The 23,274-nt window shown below is 36.0% G+C and overlaps 2 protein-coding genes across 11 annotated transcripts in view; one reads left to right on the forward strand and one right to left on the reverse strand.

Moving 5' to 3' along the window:
* The window catches only part of Trpm (transient receptor potential cation channel, subfamily M), a 50,146-nt gene that overhangs the window by 5,434 nt on the left and 21,438 nt on the right, over positions 1-23,274 (reverse strand). For 9 of the 10 annotated variants that reach the window (XM_066388771.1, XM_066388763.1, XM_066388770.1 and 6 more), the window contains 19 exons: positions 14,602-14,764; positions 13,792-14,005; positions 9,732-9,891; positions 6,607-6,743; positions 5,823-5,979; positions 5,634-5,766; positions 5,132-5,577; positions 4,885-5,062; positions 4,506-4,695; positions 4,023-4,234; positions 3,819-3,974; positions 3,146-3,202; positions 2,122-2,325; positions 1,821-2,065; positions 1,520-1,769; positions 1,247-1,444; positions 989-1,194; positions 813-933; positions 577-757 (listed from right to left, as the gene is read on the reverse strand). In XM_066388771.1, coding sequence (XP_066244868.1) covers positions 577-757; positions 813-933; positions 989-1,194; positions 1,247-1,444; positions 1,520-1,769; positions 1,821-2,065; positions 2,122-2,325; positions 3,146-3,202; positions 3,819-3,974; positions 4,023-4,234; positions 4,506-4,695; positions 4,885-5,062; positions 5,132-5,577; positions 5,634-5,766; positions 5,823-5,979; positions 6,607-6,743; positions 9,732-9,891; positions 13,792-14,005; positions 14,602-14,764 — 3,608 coding nt within the window. The remainder of the gene's footprint in view (positions 1-576; positions 758-812; positions 934-988; positions 1,195-1,246; positions 1,445-1,519; positions 1,770-1,820; positions 2,066-2,121; positions 2,326-3,145; positions 3,203-3,818; positions 3,975-4,022; positions 4,235-4,505; positions 4,696-4,884; positions 5,063-5,131; positions 5,578-5,633; positions 5,767-5,822; positions 5,980-6,606; positions 6,744-9,731; positions 9,892-13,791; positions 14,006-14,601; positions 14,765-23,274) is intronic. The other variant, XM_066388768.1, reaches the window with a different exon arrangement.
* LOC136408694 (uncharacterized) lies at positions 7,366-8,222 on the forward strand. The gene is made up of 3 exons (XM_066389820.1): positions 7,366-7,628; positions 7,686-7,931; positions 8,062-8,222. Exons 1-3 carry the CDS (start codon positions 7,366-7,368, stop codon positions 8,210-8,212), a joined length of 660 nt encoding a protein of 219 aa, XP_066245917.1. The 3' UTR covers positions 8,213-8,222.

A 23,274-nucleotide genomic window follows, 5' to 3' on the forward strand; every position in this document is an offset into this window, starting at 1 on the left:
AAAGTTTTCCCATTCCAACTTATTACAATATATCAAATTTCATAATTTTGAGGTAAACAGTTTCGAAAATATTGCGAAAAAAACATCTTCAGAATTCCCCCTTTAAGAAGCAACTTTTGAGATATGTTTATAAGAACTTTCTTTATTGTTTTAATCTCTAGAATCATCACCCAAAATATGTCGATATTATTTCCGGACACTGTATGTTCGCCAAATGAATTACTGTTTCCCGCAATGGGTAGTATTGACAAGTTGGCGTTAATTCAATTGGATGCCATGATGAAATTACTTTTTCTGCTGCCAAGATATAGTGTTAAACTCCCGTTGTTTTACACACAAAATCACATACTTCTCAGTGATTTCCAATATATTTGAGGTAAAGCAATTATAAACCAAGAACAGACTTTCTTATACATTTATGAGCTGCAAGCTCGCATATTTTATAACAATTGTAGGCTTGAAAAGTTCCCGTATAAAAATATCGTTTTCTTAACCTTCTATCAATGTTTCAACAATACAAAATAAAACGAAGTCTGAGTCAGTTGATTTAAAATTTAAAGAACTAAATTCACTTACCCACTAAAGTGGCCTGCGGCGTCATGGTAATACCCGATTGCTGTTTATGCATAAACTGCTTCATTGTTTCCATTTCATTGGTCAATTCGGTGAGTTGTTCCGTGAACTTCCTACAGCGCACTTCTAAATTCTGTAGCACCGTGGTTTGCATGTTTTCCTTTGTGTGGATATCCTCGACTTTCTAAAATTTTCGATATTTTTTATTTTGCTACATAATTAAAGAAAAATATAATCACTTGAGTCAGATGCTCGATCCGTTCAGTCGTCACTTTAATCCTCTCTTCTGTTGACTGCTGCAATTTATTTTCCTGCTCGGCAAAGTAACCTTCAACGCAGTCCTCTTCAAAATCGTACAACCTTTTTTTAAAACAAATAACTCAACAAATTTCTCAAATTACTCAAGACAATTTACCGCTCCATTTCGTCCCTATCCAAGAACAGCTTTAGCCCGTTATCGTAACTCTCCTCTTTACCCTCCAGCTTCCTGCGTATATATTTGATCAACAGGAACACATGGCAAAATATGATAAAAGGAGGCGGCAATAGGGGCTTTTGCTCGTACTCCATTACGACTGTAAAGCGTTGGAACATCCACACTTGATGGGCGATTGAATTTACCTACGAAAATTCGTTTATTTTAATTTTCTTTTCAGAGAAAATTTAAACGAACCTCGTTAAAGATGTTATTGAAAACCGCTATCAGCAGATTAATGAGAAGGATGTTAGCCACTAACAAATAGACTGACATGATGGCGGGTGAAATCCAGCGTCCGGTGAAGCAGGGTTCTTCACCTTCACCACCACATTCTGGGTCGATTTTGTCCGCGTACACTTCACCGTAAAGCATGAAATATGGCTCCATAAATACCTGTATAAGATGGTTATTGCTTTTAAAATATCACTTTAGGATTGAAGATCTGAAGCATTAAATTATACTACTAACGTCTCTGGCGATTCTCCAATCAGGTGCGGCGTCCGGATTCAAAATGGCCTGTCTGCTCACGCCGAAACTCATCAAAACGATCAATAAAAGCACCACGAAATAGATCATGTTCTTCACCATCTTTCCCATCATGGTCACCAACGGACCCAAGTACTTATTCACGCTTAAAATATTGAGAATTCTCAAGTACCAATAAATGCTGTTGATGCAGTAGAGCACTCTTCCTTCTTCGAATGTGTCGGTTCGGAACCTATATATAAACAGAACTTATAATTTTGCTGATTAGAGAAGATACATCTACCTTAAGGTGAGTGCAATTAAGAACAAAATAACTGCAGCCATGTCGCAAGGGTTCCACATATTCCAACTCCACACGGCCAGTTTCTGGGTAACTCCCACCGGTTCCGAGCTGAACAATTCCCGTATTTTCTCACAGCCAAGGGAACAGATGAATGCTATGGACATCCATTCCTGCCAAGAGGGCATTTCGTGCATTTTCACTAGAATTGTATAGCTGAACAGGAACAGGAAGGCCAGATATGCAATCTGTGACAAATAAGCATGTCTAGTTTAACCATCTACCAGAAAGAACATTTTCTTACAGAATTTGCCCAAAACTTGGTGATCGGTGCAGTAAAGAACTCGTACAATTTTTTCTTGATTCGCAGCTCCCGCTGTTTGGGAGCTTTGTCCGAATAGACGTCCGTGAAAAATATGTGATATTTGCTGTGGTCGTCGTATTCGTGCAAGATTTTGCCATTTTCGTGAACCACGTCTCTGGCCAGAAAATTTTCAGCGAGAAGAGCCTGTAAAATACAAGAAGTGTTAACTCAAAAATTACAAAAAAGATTAAGAGTTTATTCCCCAAAAAGAGAGAAAATTCTATTCAGAAAAATTTCTACATGAATATTAGTTTAATGAATAAACTTGACAAATAAATTTGTAATTTTTTTAAAAATTTATTGTATTATAATCATAATTGGTCTGCTAATTTGAAAGTGATGACATTATTATTGGTAGTCTATATTTGTCTTAAGAATTTCTCTCTTTCGACGATTTTGTGTTTAATTGAAAAATATGTAGTGTAAATAAACTATAATAATTATTGCTAATGTTGGTTTTGTTAAGTTTGGTGTAAATAAGTTTTCATTAAATATGCACATTCACATATAAAGTACACAAAAATACATTTAAAGCGTGTAAAAGAATTGAAATTGTGTTAAAATCTGTATGTAATTCATTGAATCGCTGTATTAAATATTATAACAATACTGAAAGTAATATTTGAGGAAACTTTGAGATTCGTTTCGCCAATGCTTCAAACTTTTGTGAATCCGTCTTCATCGTAAAGTGTACGTAGCCTGTAATGTAATTTGTATCCTTAAGGTTTGTATCAGTAGTGGTCAATTTCTATCAAATTGTACTTTGTATCAACCTGTACTAAAATAAAATACTTGCTAACATTCTCGAGCTTGTTCAATACTTCAATTTTGTTTTCATCTAATATTCTAAAAAAGTGTAATTGACTAGCGAAATTGTAACTATAGACATAAAAGTAACATGTAAGAACATGCACAAATATTCACAACAAAAATACGACACCAAACGTGCTAGGACCCTCTCTACCTTAACACCAGTCGGATTTGGCGGCTTGCTTCTTATACTCAAACTTCTAGTGCGCTTCTAAAACCAACCAAATCTAATTAGACACTCGTGATTATCCCTTTAAAATTATCAGACACTTTCACTTTCATTGATAAAAACATAAAAAATCCATAGTAGCTTGCATAAGAAAAGGTTTAAAGACCAAATTAGATACTAAAGTGTCTGCTTTAAAACCGTTTCTGGTTTCACCACACACGAAGCAAAAATAGGGGGAAACACAGAAGAAACGAAAGTTGCAGGAAAATTAAATATTATCGCAATTGCGATAATTTTTAAATGAAATTGTGCGCATGGCAAGAATTAAATACAAGACCTTTCAAGACTCTACATAATTGTCCTAATAAAATCGACTTTTCAGAGATAATTTGCATAATTTTTGAAAGACCTTGTATTGTAAAACAAAAAATAAAAATGTGTGGCCGTGCATATCGATTGAACAACATAACGCACAGTGTTACGTGCCAATTGTAATGGAAACACTCTTAGGCTCTGCTTACTTTTTTCGTATAAAATTGAATGTAATGTTTTCCTACTGCCTTACTACGCTACAAAAGTCGGGAAACATTAGTCACAAGGTTAAATTAAACGCAAATAGCCTCTAAAAATCCTTACAAAATTTCCCTAAAAAACTCACCTCTCCATCGGGATTCTTCTCCGAATCTGACTTGTCATCATCATCATTTTCCAGCTCCAGATGCTCCTCCGTGGTCTGAGGCATCAGTTGCAGTTCCTCCTTGGACTTAAACTCTAATTTCAGTATGTATGGAGGGAATATCAGCCCCATTATCACCTGAAAACACTAAATAAAGTGACATGGACGATGTTTGAAAATTCCCACCTTGATGTTGGTATTTTTTCTCGTCCTTAAGCCTCCCATCCATAAGTCCGCCAGGATTATTTGGGAACAGGGATGGGCCAGCAATGCTCGATGATTGGCAGCTACTGCCAGACTTAGACACGTTTGACCCGACCAGTTTTGGAGTTCGCAAGTCAACAACTGCTGTGTTTGACTATCGTCTTGTCTATAGCAATAATCCAGAACTTCCAAAGCTAAAATTCAATAGCAATTCAAACATTTTCTTGCGATTAGTAATTAGACGCATTATAATAAAATGTTATTCCAATAAGTTCGTTCGTCATGGAAAGCAATGATGGTGAGGAGTAGGCCAATTGTGAAATGTAGCAAATGTCAAATTTTATTAAGGCCTTTCTAATCTCACTCGTGTCAATTTATATAAAGGAAAAATCTGCTTTCCATGGCAAACCGATATTTTCTTCATAAGTTGGCTTAACATTTTTTTTAAATTCTTTGTATATTTACCGATATTCTCAAACTCCTTGCCGTAAGAACGCAGCTCCTCGTACACCTCAGTTTCCATGTCGTCCTCAGCAGCCTCATGTGCCATGGCCTTGTAGAGCTTGCAAGCCACCAACGCTTTGGCCAAGGCTTCCTCTCCATGTTGCCACATCAACAAGGCCATTTTGTGGCGCTTCATCAGCACAGCCCATATCTGTTGAATTGTTTTAAATTAAAAATACAGATAACTAACAATTTGGTCAATTTTTGCCGATTTTGATTATGAGAGTGACATTTAGAACATGCTCACTCCATTTAGCTGATGGGTTCATCGAAATGAATCACGCTTAGACGATTTTTCTTCATTACTTTTTTTAAATCGATACTTTAAAACAATACGTACCAAAAGCTCGTTGAAAGGATAGTCGAAGAGGCAAGGATTAGCGCTAGAGGGCAAAGCTCCCGCCAAAAGACTCATTGCTCCGAATTGTCTCGCTGAGGCCGCGTTCATTGTCATATTCTGACCCTTATTCATGACCTTGGCGTATATAGGCCGAAACTTTCGTCTTGTGTAAAAAGCTCTAAGGAAATAAATTCTTGAAATTCTCACCCAAACAAAATTTTATACTTCTTATAAAATCACCACTCACCTGTAAGCTCCTCCCATCAGCTTGTTAATGACCAATCCAATATCGTGCAAAGTATATACATATCCCGCGGGTATGTGAGGCCTCACATCTCTCAGGATGTACCTCAAAGTATTACTGGGCCCTTGCTTGGAATTGTAGAGATTTTCTAGGCGCGGTATAGTCAGAAATTTTCTCATGCTGACCCCGTTCTCCAGCAGCAGCTTGACGAAATCGCACCTGTCGTGCTCCAAGGCCTTCATCATAGCGTCTTCTAGGGCCCCATGAGGCCACTCTTGACCGTAGATGAATATCTCCGATCGAGCTATATCTGCTCTATTCCAGGTCAAAGCCAGGCTAAGTTGCTCAGTTGGGGATAAGTGCTGAGACTTAAACAGGGCTGTCAATATCGTTTGGTCCAATTCTTGAGGTTTCTGATCATATTTATCGGCTATTCTATATATTGTTATCTAGGGCAAATTTAACATTATTAAAGATGAACTTATTTAAGAGAATTAAAATTTACTAGATGTTTGTTTTCCACACACATCATCAACTCGCTATAAAGACCATCAGCCAGCTCTGCAGCTACCTCAAATGCCCTCTGTATGGTGGCGATGATGTACTCTTTCATGGTTTTCAGCATAGAACATTCGTATCTGCATCAAAATATCTAAAATAAATAGGATAGAAGGGGTTTTTAGGGGAGACGTACTTGCACATAAAAGCTATGAGATCAGCGGCACGGCCCGAACCATCACAGACTACAACTGGCACCGGGGGGTCGTCAGTGACGTATTCGAGTACGGCTCTAATTGTATTGGTACCGCCCTCTATTACGAGGCAGACAATTGGGATCGGGCTTTGTGTAACTGGAAATATGTGATGAATCAGGAAATTTTATACATAAGATTATATTAGATAGATATACAGGGTGATTTCTAATGAATGCAGAATATGTTTTAATTACGTATTCTAAGCATTTTTAAAATATATTATACTATTAATACTAGTATTATTTTTCTACTTACAAGACAAGCAAACTTTTCGCAAATAATTAGTAATCACCCTGTATAGTATATTAAGAGATACTAAAGTACAGGGGGTGCAGTAATAGAATTTCTGAATCAGTCCCTCTATATGTGTGCAAAATTAGTTACTTAGGATTCCGCTAAGGACGACTGATACAAACACGTGATTTTCTTGGCACCGTGACATGTGTTAATCTTAGTGCTAAAATTCCATTAATTTCGACATTTGTTATATTTTATTCAAACACGAATAAAAAAGAATTGGAAATATTTAATTTTTCTGGACACATTCAAAAATAAATAAAATAATTTCATTATCGCAAAGTAAAAAATACTCCTCTTGAAAAAAGCCAGATTTTGCTGTCATTACCCAGTACCTTAAAAAGATGTTAACACCCTCAGGTTAAAAGTCGATTTTCAGATTCTCTACATACTGTATTTCCCTTCGGCTCCTATTTTCATACTTACATGGATATAATCTCTGCTTGGATATGTATTTTTCTAGTCGTCTTCTCAAGATAATTTCCGCTCCGTACTTGGCTATAGTGCCGTTGTCCACCAACAAAAAATAGGCGTGTCTGTTATTTAACGCCGCCATTTTGGACCTGCATTAAAGCAAAAGCATTAGCAGTACTAATTAACTACTGATGCAAAGTACAACTTTTAAAAACTGCTGCTAAAAAAATGCGAAAAGTTTGGTATTATAATCGACCAATGAATTAAATTAAAACAAAATGGCGAACACTGACAAAAATTTTTAAAAATTAAAAAGTGTGCGGATCATTGATTGGTACGATACGGCATTCTTGCTCACAGTGCATAGATAATAACTCAACACACGGCGCATGAATTTAACTCAATATAAATACACCAGAATGAACGGTATTTTCTCTCATTCATCAATATGATGGTAAAACTGAACTCAAAATCAACGAAGTTCTGAATAAAAACGTAATTTTAATACAGGCTAATTCCAAAATAATAATAATAATAATAAAAACTATTATTCCGTAATTTTTATTATTATTTAAATGACTAATATTTCCGACTCGATATTCTTGATTTGGCAGAAGATTCCTCAGGTGCAAACCCTCACCTTCTCTCGTTCCACACTCTTTCACCTTTCACACGTCAAAATTCTATCAAATTTTCAGTCACTTTCACCATGAAATTCTACAAAATTTCTAGTGATTATCACCTCATTTAGGTTTTTACCCCCATCCCGCAATGCTAATCAGGCAACTATGTGCAATTCAAAATTTGAAGATTTACCCCAAAAGCCTAATTCCAACCTCCACCCTTTACGGACATTTGCTCAAATTCCAGCGACGTTTTCATCATGTCCCCCACAAGAAATTGCCAAAAACCCCTGACTTGATCTACGTACCACAGATCATGAAATGGCTGAAGAATAAATTTAAGTTTAAGTTGTTGAAAAATACGTGGGATCCTGAATTTTCGGAAGGAGCTTTCATTTATGGAACTACCAGGTATGTGGTGCACATACAAATAGCAAACTTTTATTAGTGATAAATAATGAATTTTAGAGCAGTTTGTAAGATAACCGAAATAATCAGCCGAGATCAACCGCAGGATCTGGAGAATTTACTGACTTTTTCGGCTAAATTAAAACTGGTCAACCACATGGCCATCCGTCTGACAGAAGTGCAGAAGGGCATTATCACACTGCAGCCTGATGATATTAAAATACTGGTGCCTTTAGATGTGGCCCTAAACAAGGATGGAAACAAGAAGAACTGTAAGATCTCAATGAACGTTTTAGGATTAAAATGGTAACAAAAATTCTCTTTTAAGATGGGCTTTATGGAATTTTGTTAGGTAATCAGACGCAAAAGCTTTTGAATTTTAAATTATAAAGTTTTTTTTAGCTTTTTTTTTATAAAGGATTGTTTTTACTTTTAGGCACGAAGATTCCAACGCCTTAAAGCTGGTCCTCGTCGCCCTCCAAACTGAATTCCTGCGGGATTATTCCAACGGGTATAAAAACTCCGAGTGGACGATAAGCGCATTTGATGTCCTGGAATGCGGCATTCTCGCGCAAAACACCAGTTAAGAAGACGAGTATTTTATTCTAGACAGTTAAAAGTTAAAAATGTGGCATTACTAATTAGATATTTATTCAATACTGAATAGACAGGGTTAGTGATCCAATCCTTAAATCCCGCGTAATCTCCCGTTTATTATGGGAAGTCTTCCTCGAAGTTCGACTTTTCCGCAAAATGTCCCGGTAGAGAGGTCCACTTTGCCATCATCGAGGGTCATAAATAACTCCTTCATTATGTCTCTGAGCTGGAATGCCTCTTATCGAAGTTCGTCGAAATTCTCCGCTGACGATGGTTATTGGATATGACACCGAGCAACAGGCCGAAGCAAATTGTGTTAATTCTCTTTCAATTAATACATTAAGGTTGATGAACCGGTTTTTAAAGCTTTTGGCGAGACCAAGGCCATCTATCGTTGTTGATGATGTCATCACAGATAGTCCATTTCCCGAGCACTTAATCATTTTTTTTTTGGCTTAAATGAAAATACCAAATTTCGGTCTCACAGACATTGTCGAAGCATAACTTTCGGAAACCTCAAGGAAATTCATTCTTCAACTTCGATGAAGCGTGACAAATGTTTCTTGGAGGTCTTTTTCTGGCTTCCTCACATTTATTGTGTCATTACGTTTTATAAATCGGCGGTACAAAAACGGTGCAGTTAGATGTTTAGTAATAATCGCCAATAACACCTTCCGGAGGCACTTATTCCCGAATTGCCCTTGGGGAACTCTTAGAAAGAACCGGCTTTTCTCTTCGTTTTATAAGTCGGCCTCGCATTGAATAGACGGGTTTTTCATTTGTCAGCGTACTCGCACCTTAAGCGAAAGCCCATATTGAATTCCAGGAGCTGGGAAGCATTTTAGATTTATCATGGAGTTTTGCGAGTTATTATCGGATGTTTGATGGATATTAGGGGGCACGTGATGCAGCCGTTTTTGTGAGTTCGCACCAGTTATGGGGAAATACAAAAGAGGAATTTAAATTGAATACTCTGAGTGATGTCGAGTGTCTCCCACCAGATAGCCATCTTGACTTGGAGCTTGACAACTGATATCAGAACAGGGCAAAATGCAAACATACGGAAGTCAGTAATTTTAATATTAAATGTCTGTTACTCGCTTTCTCATTTTAAGCTTGTAATTAAACTTTTTGTGCTTAATTGTAATAAATGTAATGGTAAAATGGCGGATGCGCCCGCAGAAAAAAGACACTACGTGGTCTAAACCGTGGCAGAATGGTAGACGGTGACGAAACTATAACTAGCTTGACGATAAGGAACTAACGTCAATGCGAACTTATAAAATACAAAGAATTCTGAACTGTAACAAAATGGTAAAGGAATGTGAGAATTATAGAACAGTTTTAAACATTTTTCACACCACATTTGCTGATAATTCGATTTTTGGAATTTTAGTCGCGTTATCTCCTGGCAATAAAATCTAATAAAGGTCGTTCGTTGTATTGGAACTCTGCCAATGTGCCATATCCTATTCCATGACCACTGAAAAAGAATTTGGTAATATTTACCTTGGCGATGAGATCGAATGATAGGGCACCTCGGTGTTGTGCCCGATAAGGTCCTGGTTATTCTCCACGATGCCCCACGGCGCGATTCCTAACGTGTTGACTCTGCCCGTTCTCTGGGATCGTTCGAGTAAAAGGGCATCTCCCACATGCCGCGTAACACCTGCAAAAAGCTCAAATTTACGCCTCTCCAAATTAGAATGAAACATAGGAAAAAGAAATGCGACAAGAATAACATTTGAAAATTTAAGTTCCCATTTGGCTCCGAAACGGTGGCGTAAATTCTCGGCGAATTAGCCGATTTGAGACAATGGAGGCGTTATTATATTATTTCATTTCACGTGGGGTCGTTTTACGGCATATTTTATTTGTGATGAGCATAGTGCCCGGGATTTATACTTTTTTTGAATATTTATTCTCTGAATCAATACGAAATTTCAATAATGAGCAACTTGGCGATGTATTATAATATCGGTGATATCCGTGGCAATTGCCGAAAAAACTAATAAAGCCCCTTAACTTCATTTGCTTATTATTATATATAGATTAAATGAAAATGTTCAATTTTAAAATTCGCAAAAGCAAACCTTTCGTGTATCGCAATATGTTTTGCCGCCATCTGTCGCTGACTAATAAACAGGAAAGCTTATATGAATGTTCCCGACGCTGGCTTCTTTACGTCATTCTAAATTTCGAGAAGCAAAAGAGAAGCTACACAGTATGTCGTTTTTGGAGTTTTTGTCCAATAAATACCATAAACGAAACCGTACTTATGGCCTGAGCACGCTGGATAATCTCTGGCTCCCACTGCAGTAAACCAAAAGAAAAGAAACAAAAGAAAAGGAAAAGTAATAATCCTAGGGCAGTAAGGAAGTTCTAATATAATTTTTGGGTTCTAATAAAAATGTTGAGTAAAAGTTACCAAGCGACTTTTATGACCCCGTAGACGAGGCCTTTTTATTTCCTGGTGCAAATTACGCTTTTGGTATCGAAATTGAAAATCCGCATAGCGTTTTACACATTCATTTCATCCACAGATTTGCCCCTGAAATTTAGCTAAAATAACGGCGTTATTTAATGCTTTCATAGAAATATTTTCTGAATATGTTTTTACCAGATCCCTTTAGGGCTCGATTTAGTTCCACACAAATTAAATAACTGTTCAGACTTGAATGATTTTGGCAGCACTTTTTAGCTCAAAAATATAATAAAATATTATACAAATATAATTAAATATATGAAAAAAGCGTAATCCGAATAATATTACAGTCCGTATTTATAGACAACTTAAACAATGATGAACGACACATATCAACAAAAGAAAATAAATTCGATTTTATTGTTCGACATTGAAGAACATAATAAAAAAAATGCATTTGAAATTATTTGCATGTAATTTATTTCTTAAGAAATAATTACCCAAATACGACGAATTTATTGACGAACTTCTACCCCCGGAGGCACGCAATTGGTCAGAACCGAATTGTAACATACAAATGCACCCCGAAATTTAGACATGCATTAACTCGACTAGTGATACTTTTTAACTTAATTATGAGTTATTTTAATGTTAAATTTTCCAACATTTCAAACTATTTCCGCTTATCTAACCCACCCCTTTTACACAAATACGTATATATCGTATATAATGCATGTTCAACGTCCGCATTTAGACATTAATGCGAAAATCTTGAAACATTTTTGACCTTAAATTTGGGCTCCTTTTAATAACTCTAATTGTTGAGATTTGGCCTTTTGTGCTTGCGAAATTTCCTTCGGTCGTAAAATGCGAAATCTCTCAAGTGTGCTAATAAATAAATTCGGGCAGACCAAAACGAGGCAATTTTCTGACTCCGATTAGACGTTAAAGTCAAACTTAATCGTTCGTTAAAAGTACAGAGTGATCATTTAAATTTAATATCTAGTAAGCTGTGGAATTTGTTGAAGAAAAGAACGTACGTCGATTATCGTTTGTGTATATTTGGTTATCTAAGTAACCTACATCATTTGCTAATTTCTCATACCGAAACGCTTTTTCCGGAGACATTTAGCTAATCATTATTTATTATTTTTATTATTTACCATTCGACCTTTGCATTATTTCGTTTTTCTTTCTGTTACTTTATTCATTTTATCCGTTTTATAAATAATTGTTTTTTTTAAGACCACATTATCGTTTGTTTAAATTCGGTTTCTTGTACCTACCGCAACATGGTGTTCACGGACGAGCAGAAAACATTTATGATTGAAGCCTATTTTCGTAATGGACATAAAATTAATAGAGAATGAGTTTATGAAGTTCAACCCTGTTTTCGAGAATTTCGTGAAAAATTCCCTAAAGTTGTAAGAGATGAACTGAACTTAGCAAATACACTGAAGTATGTTGTAAATATATTCCGTGAAACCGGCAGCATTCAGAGAAAGTCAGGCAGCAGAAGACCAAAAAAACGAACTCCAGACACTGTAGAAAATGTAAAACAGATAATGCATGAAAACCCAAATACTTCTTTGAGGAGATTGTCACAGCAGATCAACTTATCTTGTGGCACCTGGTAAAATTCTCAAAAAGAGCTAAATTTATTTCCTTTGCAAAATACAAGTGTTCCAAGAACTTCAGCCTTTAGATTATGAAACGAGGATAACTCATTGCACCTGGCCACAATGAACACATCTTCGGGATCTATCATGTAGCGATAAAGCCTGGTTTCGTTTGTCGGGATATGTGAACTCTCAACATATGCGAATGTGAAGTGCAAATAATCCTAACATATTTCAAAAATCTACATTACATCCGTAAAACATTGGAGTTTGGGTTGCTGTCTCCTGAAGACGTTTAATCGAACCATTTTCTTCAACGAGAGTGTTACAGCAGAGCGTTATTAAAACATATTGGACGAATTCATTAATCAACTACACTCTGACGAATTACAATAGAGTGATTTTCAACGTGATGGAGCAACAGCTCATACAGCTCGTACAACCTTAGATTATTTAAGAAAATATTATGTCAATCATTTAATAAATTCACATACAGAGCATATCTACCCACCTCGGTCCTCAGACTTTACGATAGGGGGATTACTTCTTGTTCCCAACATTAAAAAATAACATTTTTAGAGAACCAGTACACACAATCGAAGACCTTAAGGAACAGATTAAAGCAGAGTGTGCAAATATCACCCTAGAAGTTCTCGACAAAGTCTTCGAGAGTAAGAAGCGTCGGCTAAATTTGTGCATTGAAGTGAAGGAACAATATTTTCAGCTATTTTTTGTGCAATTTATTGTGAATTTTTAAAGTAATTAGACTTGTTTTGTTGAAAAATAGCCTTAATGTTTAATGGAAATTTTCAAAATTAAAAGTAAATAAAGCAACATAACCTCACTCGCCTCCTTTATCAAAAATTAATTTTTGCGGGGAGTGATCAAGCTATGACTTGCTTTTTATCTTCTATTTCTCTTGTGTAAAATTCCACAGCTGACTAGATATGAAATTTAAATCATCACTCTGTATATTTGAGGTACTTTTTAAGAACCAAAAGAAAATTGCATTAAACTCATCTGCAGGGACAATTTCGATTTAAGTTAGATCCAATGAAGGGCAACGAGCCTTAAAATTGCCATTAAGGCTAAGAAGGTTTTCTAATAATGCAATCATTTATATCCGCCCGTTTTCGGTGAAATGAATCCGTAAAAACGATATTTCATAAAGTTATTTTAAAAGTTCAACAAGTGACCTTTAAAAAACAAATTGGCCAACTCGAAACAATGATATTATTTCCTTTATCAAAACATCAACGAGCAACTAGGTGCCGTAATAAAATTACCTCGTGCTCGAACAAAAATGGACAACAAATGAAACAAAAATAGGATAGAAATGCCAGCTGGTCGCCTTGTGTGGCGATTAAAACACAATCGCATTCAACACAGCTAATAATTAACCAAATAAAAGACTTCAGCTCTCATTTAAACGTATTTAAAAGATAACACAGAAATTTCAACTGTTGCACAAAATTTGTTTAAAAATTCGCGTTCTTCATCTGTTTGCAGTAAGTGTAGTTCTTACCAGTGTTGGTCCCTCCGGTAAAGATCCAGGCACCAGTGGAGCGGGCAGCCTTCAACAATCCCTTGCGCAACACCTTCTTAAGCTTGGGCTGAAGCTCAAAGTTGGCCTTGCCCCCTTGGATTGAGATTAGCAACTTGGGGAGCTCCAGGCCCCATTCGCGTGTGATGAGCTGCATAAGGTGGTCGGGTTTGGTGTCGTGGGCCACCCTTATGTACTTAAAAAAAATTACGTTAGAAGTTATTGTTTCAAACAGGCAGTAACACGTGAAATACTCAGGTTAATGCGAATTATTTAAGAGTTTCTACTTCGCTTTAGCGAAAACTCTCGATTCAAGCAAAAATAATTATTAAACTTCCGAACCTTTGATAGCTTAAGCAAATCTTGCATGCTGAGCCTTTTTAAAATTCCTTTTACTGGACATATCTCCAAACAATTTCAAAGTTTATCTTTACATTCGCAAACTTTAGCTCTCCTATTCCACATGAGGGATTTATCTTAAACTAAATTTAATGTAATAAACTCATACTACTGGCAACATTGATTAAACTTGGCTTGAATTGCTGCAGAGTGCAGGAACTCTCCATAAAAGAAAAATTAGAAAAAAGGCAACAATATACCATGCTTTTGTTTAAGAAAACATTTAATAATATACGTCACTAAGGTCTGATGATAGAAAGAGGCAGAACTAGATTTTTTTACAGAAGCGTACTTTGACGTCAGATTGTTTTGGAAAAGACGTTAAAGAGATAGTAAGTACCCAACCTGACTTAATATTCTTATTACAATATACGGTGTTGCCGTTTAATTTACTTGTGCTTTTGACGGATGAGGTCCCCCCTGGAATTCTAGGATTCCATAGGCGTCCGTCGGACGGGCAACGGTGCAGCGGCTCGGGTACCATATCTCTCCCGGGGCCATGGGATTGGGATCGGCGAGGTGTTTGTGTTGTTCCAAAGTGCGTCCGCAACAACATCTGCAAGCGACAGATACGTAAGTTGGAAACTTTGTCATGCATTCCAGCAGAAGACCTTAAATTTCCCCCAAAGGGTTCGCGTAACAGGATAATTGAAATGGGATCAGGATTCAATTTGCATGTACCTCACGCCTGAATAAACGCGATCAAGGGACAGTTGATTAAGTATTAAGAAGTGAATAAAAGCGATTTAGTTTAAGACGATTTAAAATAATTAATTCGTTAAATAATTGCGGAAACCCTGACAGAGTCGCAATGGAAGTTCAGATTTCAATTATTGTCGCTTTATTGTCAAAAAGAAACAACGCCGTCCTTTGGGACCTAAAACTGCCACCGAGGGCGCTGCGAATCATAAACAACCGCTTTCCACAGTGCGAACTTTTATTTTTTATTCGAATCTTTTCCCAGTTAGGAGTGGTGCGTGAAAAACGTTTAATGACTGAAATTTGCGTAATTTAATTACTAAAAGTTGAAGGTAAATTTAAAGCAATTTGCATATTAGACAAATTAAAACATTATTCAAATTTGAGTTAAGAAGTAGCTTTAATTGACCCTTCCTAAAGGAACTAATTTGCATCGTTGTTGAATTTCGCCAAACCCTAATGGTTGTACGTGATGAAATAACGAGTAATCAAAAAAGCTCCGTAATATATCCGGATTTACGTTACTCAAAAATGGATTAAAATGAAATCCCCTTTGCACAAAACTTTGACACGCATAAATATCTGGGAATCAACCCTTTCAAATTGCCGTTGAATATTCGCGGTTGAGCGCTGTTAAAAGTTTTTCAAACAATAAACAAGAGTCAGTATAGAGATATTTTAGGGTTGGTTGGAAAATTTAATTAAACCATCACGTTCGTGCTATTTGTAATCAGCGAGTGTCGTGAACACTAACACAAAACATCCATTCCTTATAAGCAATTTCGATGTTGGTATTTGCCCTTTGTGCCGCAGAAAAAACAAAAGATGAAGCATTTAAAGCCACACACCGAGCTTCGAGTGTCTTATCTTTTATTTATTTTATTAGCATCTCATACATAACTCCTGTTTCTAATAGAAACTCGAGTTTACTCAAAAATAATATCGCTAATGAAAGTTTGCCCCTAGGCGGTGTCTTCAGAGGATTATGGAAATGAAAAGGAAAATTAAAATTTTTAACGTGAAATGAGTTTTTTTTTTGAGTAAATATCTTCACCTCTATTTCAACTTTAAACCAATAATTTCACGCTTCACGTTTTAATCCATCGGGCAGTAGTGTCGCAACACAAATATCCCGGTCTAAGGTAAATTTACGGTGTCATATCAATTACAGCCGATAATACACGCAGATGCAATAACATCCCCTGAAATGCGTTGTTACGTGTTTAAACCTTCATTAAATTTTAATGGGCATATTTGTGGAGGCATTAAATAAACATGTATTTAGCTGTTATTCAAACTTCATTGATTTCGACGTATATTTCCGAATAATGAAAGTGTATCATTTCCTGAAAATTGTACTGAAGCTAACGCTGACAATGCAGTTAAAGATAAATTAATTGACAAATGCGGTCGATCTCAGCTGCCCATACCTAACTTCTCAATTAAACCCTATGCACAGCGCGAAAATTTATAATAACGCCTTTTCGACCTTGACCCTTGATTCATGCTTTGTCACTGAAAACTAATGTAGCAACACCATTGATCATCCTTCCGCCCGAATTGTCACGGTCTCTGGATTTTCGAAGTTATTTTATTGAAAAATAGGCCTTAAGTTGCGCTTTACGGAGAGGTAACGACGGAATTTATAATATTTGGCAAGAAGGATGTGTCGTATACAGCATTTTCATGGTGAATTTTCAGTGTCACTCGTTTATTATGCAACTTTAATCTCAGTAGCAGGGGATGATGTAAAGTCGTCGCAAAGTTGCACCCCAGGGCAATGGGGCTTTGATGTTTAATTAAGTGGGAAATTAGATTATTTTCGAAAATGCGTAGATATCCAAAGGACACTGTGTGGTTTTAAAATGAGAAAAAATGATTACTTAATAGGTTCCACTTGTGGAAAAAATATTTGCCTTAAATTATCGAGAGTATTCGTAGCGTGCGACCGTGGATACTTCTACGAATCAGACAGCATAAAATTATTTAAAACAAAAGTAATGTATTATACCATAGACGATTTCATGCCTTCCATTCCACAAAAGCTTTTTAGCATGAACCAATAGAAATTCTACTCTGCAGTGCCAAAGGCGACTCGATGTTGTTGCACAATTACTTAACATCAAAATTGCTTTCCTTTTTGATATTTTGCTTAACTGTGAGATGAGCCAATTTCTGACTTCACATGGATGTACTAAAAAGATCCTATAACAGCTCGTTCAAACGAGAACAAAACTTAAGAGAAGATACTGTATCTTGAGGTATCGCATCGGGAAAACACGAAAATCCAGCCAACACAGCCTGAAATTGGATCCCCAGTATAGCTTTACCTTTCTAGACACAAACCTTGCATTTTATATCATTTTTTTTCTGCACACGTTCTAACCTGAACACAAACGACCCAAATTCGTAACCAATTAATTTTGAATCTGGCGCATGTTAAAATCTCTTTTCAACATAGACCAATAGGAAATGAGCTCTCCAACGCTAAAGGCCGTTTGATTTATTATTTGCAAAATCTCACAAGCGGGGGCTGCTAGCGTATGTTTTGTTCTTTTCTTGGTTATAAAATTTAATTAAGTTGAATAAAGATAAATATAATATCAAGCTAGAAATGGAGTCAGGAATTTTTAATAATACAAAAAGAACGAGAGTTTTAAGCGGAAGAAGCAAGTCCAACACAGAGACAAATTTGCCTATTTCCTTCTTTGTTAAACGTGATATTACAGAGCAACAAGATAGAGAATTTATTGTTTATCACCTTTCGGCGGGTACCTTCCCCGTATCATAACATTATAACCAGTTTAAATTATATTTCAGTTCTTTCTCTGGTAAAAAGAATTTCACCTATAATTCAATATAATTTCTGAATGAATAACGAACATCTACAACAGAAACTCAAATAATAACCTTTAGGAACTCTATTTTACTAACGAAACAAAATTCTAACAAACTTCCCTATAAAATTTAAAATCTAATGCAAATTACTTATTTTCTATTGTTTCTGGGAAATCCTAGCGCATACAAATCGCTATAAAATAAAGGGCCTTAAAAATTGAATTTACAACTGCTTTGCTTTCATTAAAACTGCGGCACAGATTGCCTTACATTAGCATTTCGATCAGGTATAATCACGCATTCGTTAGTTTATCACAAATACAAAATAAATCAAGTAATCGCATATGCACAAGAGCCTGAAGCCGCGCGACAGAATAATCAATCCCTAGATATGTGCTCAATTTACGAGCCAAAGGGCGCGTAATCAAGCCAATCAACGGACATAGTCTCTTAATTAGGCCTTAAGCGCATTCGGGCTACTAGACAAAATCAAGCCCTGAACCTTTGAGGCATTGTTAACTTTTGTTGCAAGTCATATCCTGTTAATTTACGGGATGTTATGATGTTTTTCCAACTAAAAGTTAAGAAAAACTTCTGACGGTAATACATTTCTGAATAAAATGATGAAGGAAAATTTGTACATTAATGTAGCAGTTTCCCTACGAAAATATACGTACAAACTCGTGTACAAAATTATCAAATAACTTTTATTATCGCTATTATCTAAAAACAACTTGAATTTATTGCAGTAAACTGTAAATTTGACTATTAAATCATAACAACTTTTTGACTTTTCGTTCATATTATGTTAGAAATCTTGAAAGATCATTTGAGAATAAACATAGGACTAAGTTAATTGTCGGGAATTTAAGCGATTGATAGCGTTTAGCATTACTACTTATTACATTGCAGTGACGTTGAAGTTGTACAAATTGCAATTCTACATTATGAAGGATATAAGCAAAAAGAAATTGCACAATGTCTTAAGAGAAGTCAATCTACAGTAACGAAATTTCGTAAAAAAACTCGGTCAAGGGCGCGAAAGGCGTACAACAGCAATTGATGATCGTTTTTTAATCCTTAGTTTTTCTCGAAACCGCAAATTGGCCTCTGTGGACCTCAAAAATGAGCTGTTGAATGTGAGACAAATTAATATTAGTTTGAAAACAGTCTGAAAAATATAAAAAGAAACAGGTTTAAAGGCATGACATCCAGTCAAAATTCCTTTTTTTCTCCAAAATCACAAAAATCGTCAATTGGAATTTTCCAGAACGCATATAGAGTAGAACAACGAGTAGTGCAAGAATATTCTCTTCACGTATACGCCCAGAATTCAATTGCGGAAGTCAGATGAATGAAATCATGTTTACAGACGAGTTGGGGAACAATACGCTAACTGTAATCTTATTTAGATTATCAGCCTTATGCTTTGGGGAGGTACAAGTTGGGAGGGGCGTAACAAACTTGTGGAAGGACGAGAATAGACCCAGAAGAACCCGACCTGATATAGATATATAGACGGCAATTTTTTGTTAAAAATTTGCCTATATTACAAAGACCTAATCTCAAAAAGTTTATGTCTAAAGTTTGAGGGTGTTACGTTGGTTTGTGTTTGTTTTGGAACCGTTTTTAATGAACGCTTTTAGAGATTTTGCGAACAAGGAAAAAATTGGTCATTGATACGTGATTCAATACTTTTATTCGAAAGGTCTTAGTCCATCCAACATAAAGCGAAGTTAGATTTTACTCTGGGGGAATCTGGTCATTCGTTAACAGCTCTAAAATATTGGTTGGCAGAGTTTAAACGCAGTCGTAGGAGCTGCTAAGAAAAACTCTGTAATGATCGACCTAATGAGGTGACCATTCCAGAAATTGCAATGAAAATCCACAAAACTCTACTAAAAGACCGTCGGTTAAAATTGCGCTAGCAGACATGATAGATATTTCAAAAACTACTTAACGTAGCATTTTGACCGAACAATTGGATATGAGAAAGTTGTGCGCAAGATGGGTGCCGCAATTACTCACAATTAAGCAAAAACAGCGCCGTGAGGATGTTCTAAGGGAGTGTTTGGCTAAGTTTCACAGCAATAAATTAGAGTGTTTGCGTCGATTCATAACCATGAATGAAACATGGGTTCTTCATTTCACACCTGAGACGAAAGAGCAGTCAAAACAATGGACTCAAAGGGGAGAATCGGCTCCAAAGAAGGCGAAAACCGTTCCATCTGCAGGAAAGGTGGTAACGTTAGTTTCTTAGGATGCGCATGGGGTTATTTTTATTGACTATCTTTCTAAAGGAAAAATAATAAACGAAAAATATTATACAAATTTATTGCAGCGTTTGAGCGAAGAAATTACGAAAAAACGACCGCATTTGACGAAAAAGAAAGTCTTATTCCATCAAGACAACACACCAGTCTACATTTTCGTCATCGCAATGGCCAAAATAATCAACTTGGTTTCGAACTTTTTCCTCACCTCCTCTATTCGCCAAATTCCTCAGATTATGTTCTATTTCCAAACATAAAAAATGGTTCAGTGGAAAGAGATTTGCCAATAATAAAGAGGTGGAGTTCGAGGTTGATGCTTATTTTGAAATGTTCGGAGCCTGTTACTATAAACAGGGTATAGAATCCATAGAACAGCGTTGGGAAAAGTGCGTTAATCTCCAAGAAAAGGATGAGAAATTATGTAATATTCTCCATTTTTTTTTCCTTAAATGTATGATCGGGTACTTCTAGGATTATCCTCGTAGTTAGAGGAATGACAACGGATAGGTATATCGCTGCCATCCTTCAGGATCATATTTTGCCATACGTCGGCCATATGAGGTATAAAAGATTTGTGTTAATGAACGATAACGCTCGACCACCTGCTACAGTCACAATGGCTAACTACCCGAATGCAGCCATAATTCCATATTGGATTAGCTGCCCTATAGCCCGGATTTAAATCTAATGGAACACATGTGTGATGAGCTAAAGGAGCGCATAAGGAAAATTAATCCTGTTCTAACTATAATAGAAGAGTTCGGTTTGCAGCCCATTATGAATGAAACGCAAATCCTCAAGGATACATTCAACCTCTACTTAGGAGCATGTCGAGAAGAATTGCAGCAATTAAAGCTCAACGAGGAAATACTCGATACTAAGGTGTTTTTTAAATAAGAACACTTACGCTTTTGCTACACTGTAGTAGTTAAGTGTAATGTAAATATTCTCAATTAATGTTATTAAGTTAGGTTTTTTTTCATATCATTCTTCCTGTATAATTTTAATGAACATTTGTGAAATGAACTGGTCTTACTAGTTTAGGTGTTAAATTAACCGATTTCATCAAGAAATGATTCTACATGAAATTACTAAAATTTTTAAATATTCGATAATTTTGTCGATGATCGTAGAATGCACAAATGGAAATACATTTTTATTCAAATTAACGTTTATTTTCTGACATTGAATCCACAAACAGGAAATTTCTTCTTTGACAAATCAACTGTAGTGCACTACCGTGGAAAACTTAGCAAAGCCCCAAATGAAAATCATTGATCACAGTTCGTAGGGAAATCTTTGTAATACATTAAGTAGCACTTGATCTACGACGTGATTAGCCTTTGTTGACGCAACTTATCATAAGATTTTTCCGGTAGATTAAAATTGTGGGAAAAATCGGCGAGCAAACAAACGATTTTTATGTGAAAACATGCATCGAAATTTGCAACGGGAAGTAACATGTTTATTTTCCACCCAACTCGCTTTAATCTCGCTTAAAACATGATTGATATCGTAATTAATTGGAATTTAACCCAAAAAAATAGTAAAAAATGATGTTATTCTAGTGCGAACGTTTTTTGAAAAATAATGTTTTATCAATAAAAATGCGAGCGTGTTTTTCGAGTAATTAATTGCAGGATTCCTAGTTAATAATCGAAATAAATGTAGCTTCCAGCTTAAGTTCGGAAGAAGACAAAGAGCACAATAAAGGAAATATTGCTTTCAAAAATTTTCTGGGTAGAAAAATGACTGCAAAAAAATGCCTCGACCGAAATATACTTCTTCAAGTTAAGCCCTAAAGCACTTAATTGTGTTACGTATTAATCCAATATCGAAATGCTTTTTTATTCACTCTCTAGAAGTTAATTTATGGCGCTTTAGAGGTTTTCTCCTGACATATTTGTCAAATAAACGTTTTCAGACCGATTTATTGAATTGAGTATTGGATTATTGAGTTAACCTGAAGTCTTTGAAATTAGTTCTATAGGCTCCAGGCAATAATTAAACGATAATTCAGAACATGTATTGTTATAGTGACATAAATGCCTACCTATAAGGGTAACTTAGTGCAACAGCAGTCTGTAACGACTTGAAACGCTTGGGTGAATGGCTAGATATAAAGGATTAATACCGAGTATTTCTGACACGAGAAACTCTAATTATTAATACAATAGAAGAAATAGATCGAACATTGTGGAGATTGAAGCCCTGATAGCTTTGTCCATTAACACACTACCACGGTATTTACCACACTTCTCAGTTATTCCTCCTAAACGTTTTAGAGGTGGTACGGTGAAACTGAGAGTTATCTTCTAGTTGTGTCGTGTACTAGGGCAGGTAGTACAACCCTGTTATAGTACTTGCCCAAAACGCACTACATGTTAGAAATCACAATATTAAAGATGGTTTATGGGAACAGTCCCATTTTCGGTAATAAATACTTAATATTGATTACCTTTCGTCTAGGGAGATTGTTTATGTCTGGTTCTTTTTTCTGGCTACATTATGTTTTATTCTTAGGTTCTAAGTACCGTTTACTTCTTTGCATATGATATAGGTATATAGTTAGTCGTCGTCTGTAAGAGGTTACGGAATCACCCCAACCAAGCACTTTATTTCTTATATAATATACTAGTAGTTCATACTATTAACGTGCATCATTCTGGTCACCCACACCCACACATGTATGAATTACTTTTTAACCGACACTACAATGGCATTGTCAAATTTTTCAACTATTCCTAAAGGGTCGTTCGATAGTCTGTATAGCGAGATTAAAGAGTTATTGAACGTTGTTCCATGAATTCCCTATGTAAAACAATCGTTGATCTTATGATGAAGCCTAACCAAAACAATAACAATTGGAAAGCCAAAACATCAATTTTCAACATTTGTAAAGATAATAGAGCCGCAAAGTGCATTGCCAGTGTGTGGCCCCGGGAATAATACTTTCGCTGACACCGTGGAATTATGAATGTGTGCCGGTAGTTAAAGTTTATTTGTCTAAACGTCGACGTTTGTTTTAACTACACCGCTTTTGCTGGCACGTGTTAACTCGATATGCTTACGAGAAAAAGTCCCTTGTTATGATGTGCAACACGTCATTGCCATTGAAATCCTAGTTTTGTAACTTCAGAGGTCCAATTTTCAGAGAACCAATTAAATTATGTAATAAAGGAAATTTTCTCAGAGAAAACTTCAAGGAAAACGTTCTTTAAAATTCTAAAAACTGAATTATACTTTTGCTTCACTC

Source organism: Euwallacea similis, chromosome 4 (genome assembly GCF_039881205.1).
Source record: "Euwallacea similis isolate ESF13 chromosome 4, ESF131.1, whole genome shotgun sequence".
Lineage (NCBI taxonomy): Eukaryota > Metazoa > Arthropoda > Insecta > Coleoptera > Curculionidae > Euwallacea > Euwallacea similis.

Coding starts and splice junctions, on each gene's coding strand:
- LOC136408694 (XM_066389820.1), top strand. CDS start 7,366: ATGCTAATCAGGCAACTATGTGCAATTCAAAATTTGAAGATTTACCCC. Junction 7,629..7,685: donor TTCATTTATGGAACTACCAG/GTATGTGGTGCA, acceptor AATGAATTTTAG/AGCAGTTTGTAAGATAACCG. Junction 7,932..8,061: donor AACGTTTTAGGATTAAAATG/GTAACAAAAATT, acceptor TTTTACTTTTAG/GCACGAAGATTCCAACGCCT.